This window comes from Lissotriton helveticus, chromosome 9 (genome assembly GCF_964261635.1).
Source record: "Lissotriton helveticus chromosome 9, aLisHel1.1, whole genome shotgun sequence".
NCBI lineage: Eukaryota > Metazoa > Chordata > Amphibia > Caudata > Salamandridae > Lissotriton > Lissotriton helveticus.
In genome coordinates, this window is record NC_136070.1 from 1,195,647,147 (window position 1) to 1,195,661,113 (window position 13,967).

The window sequence follows — 13,967 nt, forward strand, 5'->3', positions numbered from 1 at the left end:
CTGCAAGCGTGAAATCGGTGAGTGAAGGCAAGCTGTGAAGAATGCTGTGTCTCCGGTAAAGAGAGAGGCCAAATCTCGTTGCACACGAGAATCTCGCGGCGGCCATTTTGAGGTCAGGCAAGATTGTCCAGTCCCCTGCGAGGGATCCTCGTCAGCCATTTTTAAGTCGGGCAAAGAACTGGAACTGCAAACAAACACTGGTGAGTGTATCGAAGACAACAAACAAGCACTGGCGCGTGCAACAGATCTAGTAAACAAGCACTGGTGAGTGCAACGAAGATAGCAAACAAGCACTGGCGAGTGCAACGAACATAGTAAACAAGCACTGGCGAGTGCAACGAAGACGACAAACAAGCACTGGCGAGTGCACCGAACATAGTAAACAAGCACTGGCGAGTGCAACAGATCTAGTAAGCAAGCACTGGTGAGTGCAACGAAGATAGCAAGAAATGGTCGGTAAGAGCATTCCAGAACTGAAGAATAGCACAACGGCGGACCCAGCTCCCATAAGTATGCTGGGGGCCTCATTCCTGCGCCGCCCGAGCCCCTCGCTCTTGAATCCGGCGGGGGTATGGGCCTGCGATGGCAAGAATGGATAGAAGATTTCCCGGACTTCATGAAAGGGTCAAAAGTATCTGATGCCGAAGAAAAATTGCTTGCACTCAAGAACATGGTCGGCAAAGAAGTTGGACAGGTCATAAAAGAACTGCCTACTGAGTCTGCCGGGTCCTACGAAAAAGTCTGTGAAGCACTAAATCGCAAGTTCCTACACAAAAAGAACGTTGACTATGAGCGGTACACCTTCAACCTGGCCGCACAAGAGAGAGGTGAACAAATGGGTGTATTCATCACACGCCTGAGACGTTTAGCGAAATATTGTGACTGACAAGTTCTCCACTGACGACGCCCTTCGACTGCGGATTATAGAAGGCTGTCTCTCAGAACCGCTGAGACGCAAACTGCTCAAGAAAAGTTACTCGCTGGACGAGATAGAAGAAATGACGAGAGTAGATGAGCAAGCCGATGAGCAAGCCGATGAACATGCGAAGAAAATGGAAGCCGGGAGAAGTGAGAAACGGGAACAAGCTTTCAGGGTGCAGTCTCGACAAGCACATAGAAGGTCCCCGCCTCAAGTGCGCTCCTCCAGATCCAAGAAACACTACCACCAGTCAAGTAATAGACACAAAAGCACAAGCCACACCAAGAGACGATCAGACAGACAAATGAAATGCTACCGATGCGGCTACGACTTCCCGCATGCAGATGCATGCCCAGCACTAGGACAACAATGCCGGAAGTGTGGTAGAGAGAATCACTTCGAAAGCATGTGCGGGACATTGCACAAGAGTGTACAACGGGGACAGCCCCGGCAACATCATCCCTCAGGCAGTCGTCACCATGTCAGAGCAGTCCAGGATAGACAAGACTCCTCCACTGGGTCGTCACAATCCAGCTGTCACTCTTGCCAGACATATCGTTGGTTGATAGCTTTATTTCGATATGCAGATATCATAAAAGCATTACAAGAATATATAAAACATCACATCGTGAAAAAAACTGTTATAAGTTAAAAAACAGGTGAAATAAAAGAGTTCGATTAATACATCAAATAAATTAATTAAAAAGTGAATTAAATTGAAATAGACAGTCTTTTTAAGCGGATCAACCATGCCCATTTTAAAAATTTGGAGACGCCACAGACTGTGGGGGAAGAAGTGTCAGTTAATAAAATCCGTAAAGCCACCATATGCTGGCGAGTTCCCAATTGTCTACAAAGGGGTTTGAGCCAGCGTCTTCTTGGACGGTAGTAATCAGGGCACTCAAAGAAGAAATGTGCTACAGATTCGGACCTAGATGGACAGAGAGCACAATGTGGCGATACCTGCGCAGGCTTATTCCATCTTGAGAGCAGGTCTCCTAAGGGTAAGGTACCCACTCTAAATTTGATGTAAAGTGCCCGATCAACAGGTATTGTAATCAGGTCCAGATAGGGCTCGAAGGCAACGACGTCCTTGATTTTCAAATAGGCTGCGGTAGAGTTGCAGTGACGCGGATTACTGATGAGCTGAGCAGAGACCCACTCCCAATATAGTTTTTTTAGGGTTGCCTTTGGCGGGGCAGATTTTGTAGTCCAACAAGACCCCAAACCCATGTCCCCCAAAAGGTTTTTGATGTCCCTTAGCCACTTGATCTTATGCCAGCCGCTCGTTCCCATCACCTCTGACAGCCCGTCCGCATAGGTTTTTAGTTCGGGGACCCTCCAAAGGCGAGCCCATAAAAGGAGGGGCCGGAGGCGAGCCTGATCCTTAATTGGTTTACATCCCACATCCAAAAGCACCGGAACTGTTGGGGTGCTCAGAGGGATAGCCAGGAGGTCCTTCAAAAATGTATTCTCTGCCTTGGATAGAGCCTCCGAGTTACCAAGGCCCCATAACTCAGCCCCGTAGAGTGATGCAGTCACAGCTTTGGCTTTGTAAATGTCAATTACTGGAGCTACACATTGCCTAGATGAGTTGCGATACTCCCTTAGCAATGTTCCCCCCACCCTTTTGTGGCTAAGGGTCATTTTGTTAATATGGGGTAACCAGCTCATAGCGTCGCTCATGCGAATCCCCAAATAATCGAATTCGGCGACTCTCTCAAGAGGAACAGAGTTCAAGACTGGTGGACGACCAAGTTTACGTGGAGGGTGCATGATCAAGTATTTCGTTTTATCCACGTTGATGACCAGCCCTCTCTTTGAGCAAAAATCCTGAAAACGGTTCAGAAGCTTCTGTAGGCCCTGGGGAGTCTTGGAAATGAGGAGGGTGTCGTCAGGAAACAACAGGGTTGGAATCCGCACGCCCCCCAGGGAGGGTGCATCTGCTGGTTCGTCAAGCAGGTGCTCTACCACACCATTTACATACAGGGAAAATAGTGTGGGAGCTAATACACATCCCTGTCGGACGCCCCTATTGACCGGGATCCTATCTGTCTTTTCCCCATTTTGGCCCCATCGCACTTGTGCATAGTTGTAATTATGTAATTTGATGAGGAGCAACAGAATGCAAGGGGGCAGCCCGAGACCCTGCAGGACCCTCCAGAGTTCCTCCCTAGGAACCAGGTCAAAGGCAGTCTTTAGATCTATAAAGGCCAAGTAAAGACTGCCTTTGCCCAGCTCCACCACCTTCCAATATAGAAGCATCAATCTGAACACTTGCTCAATAGTTCCCGTACCGGAACGAAAGCCTGCCTGAAAATCAGACAATATATGGTTCTCGTCCACCCAATGAAGAATCCTCCCCAAGATCGCCTTTCCCGCCACCTTCTGGGTTGAGTCTATGAGGCTTATCGGCCTATAGTTCCCCGGTTGGTCCCGACAGCCCTTTTTAAAAACTGGAACAACCTCTGCCCCTTTCCAAGACTCTAGGACAGGACCTCCCTCTAAGATGGCTTTCAGGAGAGCAGAAACCAGTGTGCCCCATTCGCTCGGATAGGCTCGAAGTAAGTCCCCTGGTAGCCCGTCAGGGCCAGCTGCTTTCAGGGGTACCAAGGATTTAATAATGTTCGTAACCTCCCGTGCAGTAAAGGGGTCGATGGCTCTATCCAGTGAGAATGGGGGAAGGGAGAATGGCTAGTTGAGTGGCCCTTCTACTGCTGAGTAAAGAGCCTTGAAGTGGTTAAACCACGTCTGGGCTGAGATTGTACAAGTCCTCAGGGTGTCATCAGGACGATTCCTACAGCCCACCAAGTTCCAGAATCCCTTAGCGTCCCTCCCTCGACTAGCGCCAAGAGATCCTGCCAAAAGTTATCCTCCCACTCTTTTTTTGCAATTTTTGTGCAGTGTGCGTATAACTTCCTGGCCTCCCTAGTCCTTGTTTGGGACTTAGATTTCACAACTTCAATCAGCAATGTCTTGGATTCCCTACACTTGTGGTTGAACCAACCCTGTCTTTTCCCTGGGCGTGTCTTAGCCCCATTATGTCTAATTGGGACTATAAACCGGTTGCTTATGGCCTGGGTTAGATCGCGAAACCGGTCAACCACCTCCGCAGGCCCTCCCTCGGGAGAATCCAGTTTGTCTAGGACTGTGGCTAGGAGCTGCGTTATGATTGTCACCTTCTCAGCCGAGAGCGTGAGCTTAGCCCACTTCAGCCGTCTGCCACAGTTCGAAACAACGGTCTCACCAGGAACAGTGGTATGCAGAAGCGGACCCCCTATGCCCTCCAACCACCAGGGGGACAAGGCAAGGGAGAGCAAATTATGATCGCTCTCGACGGACGAAATAACCTCCATATCTCTCACCGCGCTCCATAAATGGACGTCAAGCAGAATGTAATCAATTCTTGACGTGTGGTTTGGCCTATTAAATGTGTGGGCACCCGCTTTGTCAGATCTAGTCCTACCGTTAAGGGCCCTCAGGTCAAACTCCATAGTGAGAGAATTAATCTGGAGTGCCACTTCCGTCCATCTCTTGATTGGACTTAGCTCTAGAGCCGGTATCCCCCTCCTTTGGTCTTCCTCCTCCTGGTCTAGAGTGACTTCCGAGCCAAGGGACTCGAACGTGCAGTTAAAATCACCCGCGACCAGGGTACATAATTTATAAGGGGACAGCCTAAGCAATCTCGCTAAAAGAGCTATAGTAGGCGATTGTCTGCCTCCCTTTGTGCCCCGGGCATAAATATTATAGATGTTTAGAATGACACGACCCCTGGAATTTTTTTAAGTAATGTTAAGGAGGTCCGGGCAGTTGGTTTGGTGCTCCTCTATCCTGCAATTAAGGGAAGAGGCTACCCAAATAAGGAGGCCTCCCGAGGGACGTCCCCTACCTGATTCCGGGTAAACCGCAGGTATAGAGTGGGATGAATAACCCACCTTGTGGGTGGGCTCCCTACTCCATGTCTCCTGGAACACACAGATGGAATAATCTTCCACAAGGGCATTCCAGTCAGGCAAAGCCAGCTTCCTATCTAGCCCAGCAACATTCCAGCTGAAAACCCTAATGGGTGGGTCCGTCACAGCTGCCGCGCTACTGGACGCGACAGAGCCAACCGTGCCTGCCGCGACCGGAATAGGAGGGCCATTATCGGCTTCATTCATATCCCGCCCCACACCCGGTTCCCGTCTAATCGTTGGTGCTGCCTGCTTCCCTGTGGGGGTAAGTGGGCCAATCAGCTTCAAGGACAGATGGAGAGCCCTACCAGATATAAAATCCCCCAAGCCTCCCCGAAAGAATCGGCGAATCAGTACCCCATAGGACCCCATCTCGGCCCAGGCCACACTGCATGCGGCTGGAACGGAGGTATTACAGGATGCCATTGGCTACCAGTGGTGTTTTGGCAGGTATCCACAAGGGATGAGCCAAGTTATTTCATAACTGGCCGTGGGTAGAAGTATGTTAAGTCCACTACGTACATGCTTGGTCCCCCTGCAACCTGAACAGAGTTGCAGATTGCGTGGGCAACTCTAGTGTCTTGAAACTTGACTACCACACAATCGCCTTCGAATGGTTTCTTTCCCTGTCCTATCCAACCTACCCTACGCACTCCAAGGATTATCCCATCCACACCCCTAGGTAGGGGTTTCTTGGCTTTTAGCCAATGCATGGTTTTATTCTTGAGTGCCTGGTGGGTTTCCAACTGGGCTTCCTTCAGAATGGGAACATTAATGAGGACAGCAACATAGGGGTGGCACTCTGGGGGGAGATTAACTGCCAGGCACTTTGGAACCACCTTCTGCGGTATAACCGCTGAAGAAGGTGCTCCAGGATGACTCGTAGCTGCTTTTGCCTTTACAGCTGAGGCAACTCCCCTGGCGTCAACAGTAGGCTGTGCCGATCGTTTTGGCATGGATCGGGCCCCTCCCACTTGCAACTTCTTTTGGTCTGGTTTCGTTTTGGAATTTCTCGGTAACTTGGGAGTACTAGCGTGGACCTGGGCAGTATGAGTAATAGTTCCCGGTTTAACTGTAGGGGGTTTCTCAGAGACGATTGTCAAGACCTTCCCTACTGCTGTAGTGGATGCAGACGTTGACGGGAGTATTGCCTCAGTTAAGCCCGCTATAACCCCCTTCCCGTCATTCCCGCCCATATTATCCTCCCTGGTTTTAGACTGGAGTTTGATAAGGGTTTTCAGGGAAAAAAAGTTGTCTAGGGTAGTCTGTTCAAACCTATCTAGCTTTTCCCCCAGACCCTTAACTTGATCAATAAGCGGGACCATTAGGGACTTAACCAGATTCTCAATAAGCTTTGAGGAAGGCAATTCATGTGATGCTACTGGTAGGGCAGGGGGGATAAGGTGTGTGTACCGCTTCAGCCGCGGCTACCAGAGGAGCATTTCCTCCTGTTAGGTCAGGGGTCAGTGAAACAGGACCACAGTTGTTTGTTGGGCCTGGGCCTCTTTGGACATGCTTCCTCGGGCGCTTGTGGAGTATTGTGAAGCTACCCTTCCGTGTACTAGCAACCCTTTTCTTTTTGGTGCGAACCAGAGAGTCTTGTGCCAAGCACGGCAGGTTCGAGGCCGAGGGCGGGTCCTGAAGGGGTAGTTGACAGACCTGGCCGATGGAAGGGCATGGAGGTGCAACAGAATGTAGTCCTGTAACAGCTGGATTAGGGCTAAGGGGCAAGGATTGTACTACCAAACTTTCCAACCTGTCAATGCTTGCCCCTATTGCTGTGATCCGTGGCTGCTCGGACTCAATCCCAGGAAGAGGGGGGAGGTAGGATGGGTAGAAGTTGGAGACGGGGCCCGTGCCACTGCTCCTAACGAGGAGCGTCTAGCCGGGAAAAAGTCTTGTGAAAGGCGGCGCTCCGTCATCACAATCTCTTTTTCAATAACAGCAGCTACTCTTGTGATGAATTTGTCCATCGTACCAATCATAGTGCTACCTGCGGCACCCTCTCCCCCACCCCTCAGTGCTTTCCCAGAGCGGGTAGACATTTAAGCAACTAAACCCCCGACCAGGAAACAACTAACTATAAAGCCGAAGGTGACAAAGGACAGGGGGGTGGCCCAGCCCAGCCTCTGACAGCCCCTGACTGCCACAGACTGCCCGCCCTTTGCCCGGGCTTCGCTCGGCGTCCCGCTCGCGTCCTGCTGAGCGCCAGGCGAGCTGTTAAATAGTAGCCGTTGCAGGCGGGGGGCGTGTTTCACTGGGGGCGCGGCCGTGCACACCTGGGCAGCTCAGGGACTCCTGGTCTTCAGAGTCCCTGCTTGCACACGCCCTCTGCTATTTGTCCAACCTCCTCGCAGCGATTCCGACCACCCGAGCAGCCTTCGCCCCTCGCCGCTGACTGCGAAGCGGCGGTATCCCGAGGGATAGAGGGCAGGCAGGGCAGCTCCGTGGGTCCTCTGACAACTCCCAGAAACAGGTCAGCGTTTGGGCGTCCCACTGGCGAAAGTAAACACACGCCTTTTGTTCTTGGTCAGGCGGGGGGCGTGTCTCACTGGGGGCGCGACCGTGCACACCTGGGCAGCGCAGGGACTCCTGGTCTTCAGAGTCCCTGCTTGCACACGCCCTCTGCTATTTGTCCAACCTCCTCACAGCAATTCCGACCACCCGAGCAGCCTTCGCCCCTCGCCGCTGACTGCGAGGTGCGGCGAGCAGTTGCGTGAAGCGGCGGTATCCCGAGGGATAGAGGGCAGGCAGGGCAGCTCCGTGGGTCCTCCGACAACTCCCAGAAACAGGTCAGCGTTTGGGCGTCAGACATATCAATCTCGACGGTCATCGTCCAGAGAATCCAGATCCCTCTCACCCTTCTCACAAGACCGAAACGAGTATATCTACTTTGTGGTTGATCCGGATCGGATGAAAGAATATCCACGGCTAGACATCAGAATTGGTTCTCACCATACCAAGTTTGTGCTAGACAGCGGGCGTCGCAAAACTACCTACCTGTAGCGGAATATCGAAGAATGAGGCCGCCTCCCAAACTAGTCAACGCCCACGTGCAAGTATATACGTGGATGTCTAGGAAACCACTACTGTGTCTTGGGAAGTTTGCAACTGATCTGTCATACCAAGATCACACGATACAAGCGTACATTCATGTAATCGAGGGACCTGAGGCAGACTGCCTCCTAAGCCTGCCCACGGCAGAACGACTAAAATTGATTAACCTACTATACAAAGTGGATGACGAACCAGACATCATCCAAAAGTTCCCCAAGCTTTTCAAGGCCTTGGAAAAATGAAAAACTGTCAAATAAGACTTCATATCAATGAACAAATCTCACCAGTGGCGCAACACCACCGGAAAATCCCATTTCACCTGCAGGAAGCCGTGGAAAATGAGCTCCAAGAACTACTAGAGGCCGCTATCATAGAGAGAACGGATGGACCTACACCATGGGTCTCCCCGGTAGTGGTAGTCCCAATGAAAGTAGAAGCCAGCCGAGTCAGTCTATGTGTGGACATGCGAGCGCCCAACACGGCAATAGAGAGAGAGAGACATCCAGGTCCCCACATCAGTGACATGATCACGTCACGCAGCGGAGCCAAAACATTTTCGAAACTAGACCTCAACAAAGGATATCACCAACTAGAACTGCATGAGCGGTCAAGATATATCATAACATTCTCGACGCATCTAGGGCTGTTCAGATATAAAAGATTAAGTTTTGGGGTGTCCTCAGCAGCAGAAATATTCCAAGAAACAATCCGGAAAACCATTCATCATATCCCTCATGTACTAAACTATAGTGATGACATCCTAGTATATGGAGCAACCACCCAAGAACACGACAGGGCGCTAGATCGTGTCTGTCATGCACTAATGGAAGCCAACCTCACACTCAACAAGGACAAGTGTGAATTCCACAAGCCAACGCTGAAATTCTTTGGACACATATTCTCTTGAAATGGTATGAAACCAGACCCGGAAAAGGTAGCAGCACTAAATGACACACCAAGCCCAGATGACGTAGGCGACGTACGATCGTTCCTAGGCATGGCCAGCTACTGCTCCAGATATATACCAGACTATGCCACAATAAGTCACCCCCTGAGAATGCTCACCAAACAAGGACAGCCATTTCAGTGGTCCACCCAATGTGAAGAGGCGTTCAGAGAAATCAAGAAAGCTGTGAAGTCGGCCAAAAACTTGGCTTACTTCAATCCAAAAAAGAAAACGGAAATAACAGTAGATGCCAGCCCCGTAGGAGTAGGAGCCATCCTAGCACAATACGACCGAGAAGAAGACCAGCGACACATAGTAGCATACGCCAGCAGAAGTCTAACAGACACTGAGAGCATACTCCCAGCCAGAAAAGGAAAGCCTGGCTGTGGTATGGGCATGCGAACATTTCCACATATGCATCTTTGGAAAACACTTCACCCTAGTCATGGACCATCAAGCCCTGACTACAATTTTTGGAAACCCTCGAGCAAAAAATGCCACCACGGATAGAGCGGTGGGGCCTCAGGCTACAAGAATACACATACACCATCCTGGAAAAGCTGCAAACCCCGTAGACTACATGTCCAGACACCCCACCTGGTCCAGCAAATCAGAACAATCAATTGCAGACGAGTACATTCACTTCGTAATAGACCAAGCTAGACCTCCCGACGTTCCGCTGGAAGCCATATGTGAAGCGACACATGCTGACGTCACCCTACAAGAAGTGAAACGTCGGATCCAAACCAACAGCTGGCGGCACTCACAAATCAGTGAACAAAACGACCAAGAGATGGCAGCATTCAAACATGTCCACGATGAACTGTCAATAGCGGCAAATGGTCTCATCCTAAGAGACACCAGAATTGTGGTCCCACGACAGCTTAGACAAGGGGTCATAAATCTAGCGTACGAAGGACACAGGGGCATAGTAGCCACGAAAAGAGCACTCCGTAATAAAAACAAGATGCCTTAAAGTAATGGATTTGCTGCTTTAGGGCCCGGCTACCGTTCAAACTTTCTGCGAATATACTTTAAAATTAAATCAACCTGATATCCAAAACCCAGAGGTTGCTTTTGCACCTTACAGCTAGCTTGCTTCTGCAGCCTGCGGATTTTATTGGGACCCTGCTCGTTGTTAATCCTGTAGGAATTTGCCCAGAAACTAAAAAGATCACGTTAAGACTCACCCAATGATTGTTTTTCCTCCGGTTACCACATCTCAGTGGCGAGATGTACAGTAGACTCTTGAGTTGTGAAATAACCTGTCCCAAAAAATAAGCTGACTCAACTACATATGTGATTATTTACATGACCTGTCACTTCCACAGAATAGAAGGTTTTCGAGGTAGTGCAAGAGCTGGTCTTTTAGTAAAAAGGTTTAAATTGCAGATAAACCATATATTGATTGATTACAATTGCATTTTCAAATCGGCAAACTTAGCAGACTGTCGCCTGAAATGCCTGTCCTTTTTCAGCCCAAATAGCTGGGAGCAGTTGAAGATGGGATTTTCCCTCAAGCACAACCTAGTAGACATGGCGAATCACTTCCTCATTAAAAATAGTTGGATCTCTATGTGGTTTTAACTATCACCTACAGCCCAGATACATCACTCCTTTGGACCACCGCCTTCCTCTTAATCATTAATTTCACCTGTGGCATTTCTCAAGATATTGGCAAAATACTCTATCCTGAAGTGGCAAAGCTTTAAACATTCGACATGGAAACAACAACAAAACCCTTTATCAGTTCAAACCAATATTTTGTCAAAGTATACCTTTAGTACGAAGACATCCAAAGCTATTGTTACCGTATAGGTCACCAACCACATCTTTCATTTTCACATATAAGATGTGCAGGACACCCCTTCATTCAGATATGATGTACCCGGTGTCCGGCACCTCATATATCTGAGGTCTGGCCTCCCAGAGGGATGTACCCATCTTCAAAGTTTGTTGCCTAGACCCATGGAACAAGCCTTATGACGTTTGCAGTCAGTTCTTGTTCTGTATATTTTTTCCGCACACAACGTTTTAGGGAGGAGTTTCTTAGCATGCTTACTTTTACCTGAACGGACAGCAGCTTACCATGCTGCTAATGCAGTGAAATCTGCCTAAATGATTTGCAAGGGAGTGAGAGCCATGACAACTGTGTATTCAAAATGATCCTCAAAGCAGGTACAGAATTCACTATATCTTTAACTGTACCCACAAGGCCTTCCTTGCTTGCTTTCTGGAGTGGGCAGGCCCCGGTTTGGTTTTTAATATATTTAGAATCTTTGTTCTGCATCAGCCAGAGTCACTTATGATTGAAGTGTGCAAAGCATGATCTTGCACATAAGTTCTCATTTAGAACTGGAGGAAGAGATGTTCTCGTTCATTTGAACCATAATATAGCTGGTAAGAGTCCGGCACAGTCTTGGATATTGGTTAACGGCACCGTTCAAATGTATCAGATTGGCCCTCTTGTCTGTGCCAGTGGTTTACCTTGTACAGTAGCACCAAACACAAGTTACATTTCTTTCACGGTGAAATGGTTCAATCAATTTGCTTGGTTTTAATGCTCATTCGTTCACCCCATTGGCTCTTAGTATTTTCCCCTTCCTCTACTCTTTCATGCTTGTTTTTGATGTTCTTGTGCTGTGATCACAAAAGCAGGGTGATATTTTGGTATGTGATGGTTGATCTGTTTCTTGCAGAACTGTATTGCGACTCATGAGTCCAATGGAATCGATATCATCACAGCTTTGATTCTGAATGACATCAACCCACTGGGGAAGAAGAGGATGGATCTGGTCCTGGAGTTGAAGGCAAGTTGATGGTCAGCCTGTGGCCTTGTGAAATAAGCGATACCAAAGGGGATGATGGACGGAGCATTTGAGCAAATCAAACTCTCACCCCAGTCAACTGATCTGGGTTTAATCCATCATTCTTTAGCTCACTCCGCCACCCCAGTTCAGACATGGCCATATGCAAATCAGTCTGACCCTGTGATGGGATACAGCCTGCTCCAAAGGCTGGTGCCAGTGGGCAAGGTTGGACTAGGACATAAAATAGACCCGGGCACCAAAATAAAAGTGGTCTCCGTTAGTGATTGCTAAGAAAGAGACCCACATTTGGAAATCAGGCCAGTGTTGAACAGGACTGCATAGATTTGTACTTGCTCCAGGCAATTTTGTTGCAATATCGGGGAAATCAACAGTAAAAACAGGCCCACCTAGCCATAAAAAGGGCCCAAAAATTGCTAAAAAACCTGGCTCACAAGCATCCTGGGACCGGTGGGCCCCTTCTCACTTTGCCACTGGATTCTAGATAGCCTGGCTGATGAGGGTTATGAACCCGAAACCAGTCCCAGGATGCTTGTTTCCGGTCCAGGGAAGACATGGCTTGGCAGTTTGGGCTGGACTGTTCCCATGAGGCACAGGGTCAGACTGATTTGCATATGTCCATGTCTGAACTGGGGTGGTGGAGTGAACTAAAGAATGACGATGGATTAAACCCAGATCAGTTGACTGGGGGTGAGGGTTTGATTTGTTCAAACGCTCCGTCCATCATCCCCTTTGGTATCGCCTTTTGAAATAAGGTCATCTTAAGATTGTTGTGCACAATTGACTGCCAGGGTGGGACTGGTCTATAGGGCAATCAGGCAGTGTCCGATGGGCTGGTCTGACTGACCAGTGTGTGAGCCAGGTTTTTTAGCAATTTGTGGGCCCTTTTTATGGCTAGGTGGGCCTGGTTTTACTGTTGATTTCCCTTATATTGCAACAAAATTGCCTGGAGCAAGTACAAATCTATGCAGTCCTGTTCAAAACTGGCCTGATTTTCAAATGTGGGTCTCTTTCTTAGCGATCACTAACGGAGACCACTTTTATTTTGGTGCCCGGGTCTATTTTATGTCCTAGGCCAACCTTGCCCACTGGCACCAGCCTTTGGAGCAGGCTGTATCCCATCATTTAGTTAGTGTTCGGCACAATAGTTTTGGGCCATTATATTCAAGAAAGCTGATGGGCAGCTGATTTTATGAAAATTACTTTCTAACACTTTCAATATTTTTATCTTTAGAACAATGCTTCCAAGCTGCTGCTGGCTATCATGGAAAGTAGGCATGACAGTGAGAATGCAGAAAGGATCCTGTATAACATGAGGCCGAAGGAGCTGGTGAGTTGACTGACGCGGAGGAATGGGTTTGGTGGAGTAGAAGAGGCAATGGAATGGTGAGGCGCCTAGGTTGTGTATATCAAATTGCACAGCACCACCTTTGACTCTAGGTACTGACCACGTTTTCTGTCTGTTGTTAAGCCTCTCACTCAGCTGACAATTCATTTTTGCATACATTTGTCCTTGCAGTGTTAGCCTCCAAGATGTTTTATTGAGTTAAGTGCTAGTTGTCCACTTCTGTCGTGTGATATGCCGGTTAGCAGTTTGAATTCTGGCAGCGTTAACTCAGCCTTTGATCCTTCTGGGTCCGGTCAATACAATGGCATGAAAATGGATTCGAAAACTTGGTGGGATGGGCCAATATAATTGTACAAGTCATTTTGAATACCTGCATTGTTTTTTTGATCAGTCGCAGTGAGCGGTTACTTATTTCCATTTTGTGGTCTAGTCTTAAGTACCAGAAAGCCTTTAAGCTTGCTGTACTCATGTGTGACATGCTATTTTTACTGCTCTTGTTCAAACCCAAGTCACAGCAGCTACACTCCAGGATCTTTCTTTAAATCTTTGGCACCACAGGGTGTAAAAGGTGATGAAACCTCTTAGGTGGAATTCATGCTTGCTGTTATTCATGTGCACGCATTTCCTCTCCCTTGGACCGGTCTCTGCTGTCCGTTTATACAGTATACTATAGGTTGTTGTTTACTTTTAAGGTTTTGTGGCAAAGGTTCCTCACAAAGCATTGGAAATAAAGTGCTGGACCGGTCGCAGACACACATTGGTCTCTGTTCTTGTGCTCCGTACACGTGGTGCTTGTTAATACATTTCTGAGTGTATGATCTTGATGCGAAGGTGGTCTTGGGAGGACAGGGATCTTTATCCTACTGCAGTTTCTCTGTTCTGCATGTCATCAGAAGTTCATAATTCCAGTCTGGGC

The 13,967-nt window shown here is 48.6% G+C and overlaps 1 protein-coding gene across 1 annotated transcript in view; it reads left to right on the forward strand.

Moving 5' to 3' along the window:
* Positions 1 to 13,967, forward strand: part of ITPR1 (inositol 1,4,5-trisphosphate receptor type 1) — a 1,533,308-nt gene that overhangs the window by 1,250,230 nt on the left and 269,111 nt on the right. Inside the window, exons 43-44 of the mRNA XM_078661662.1 lie at positions 11,575 to 11,685; positions 12,938 to 13,033. Of these exons, the coding sequence (XP_078517788.1) occupies positions 11,575 to 11,685; positions 12,938 to 13,033 (207 nt within the window). The remainder of the gene's footprint in view (positions 1 to 11,574; positions 11,686 to 12,937; positions 13,034 to 13,967) is intronic.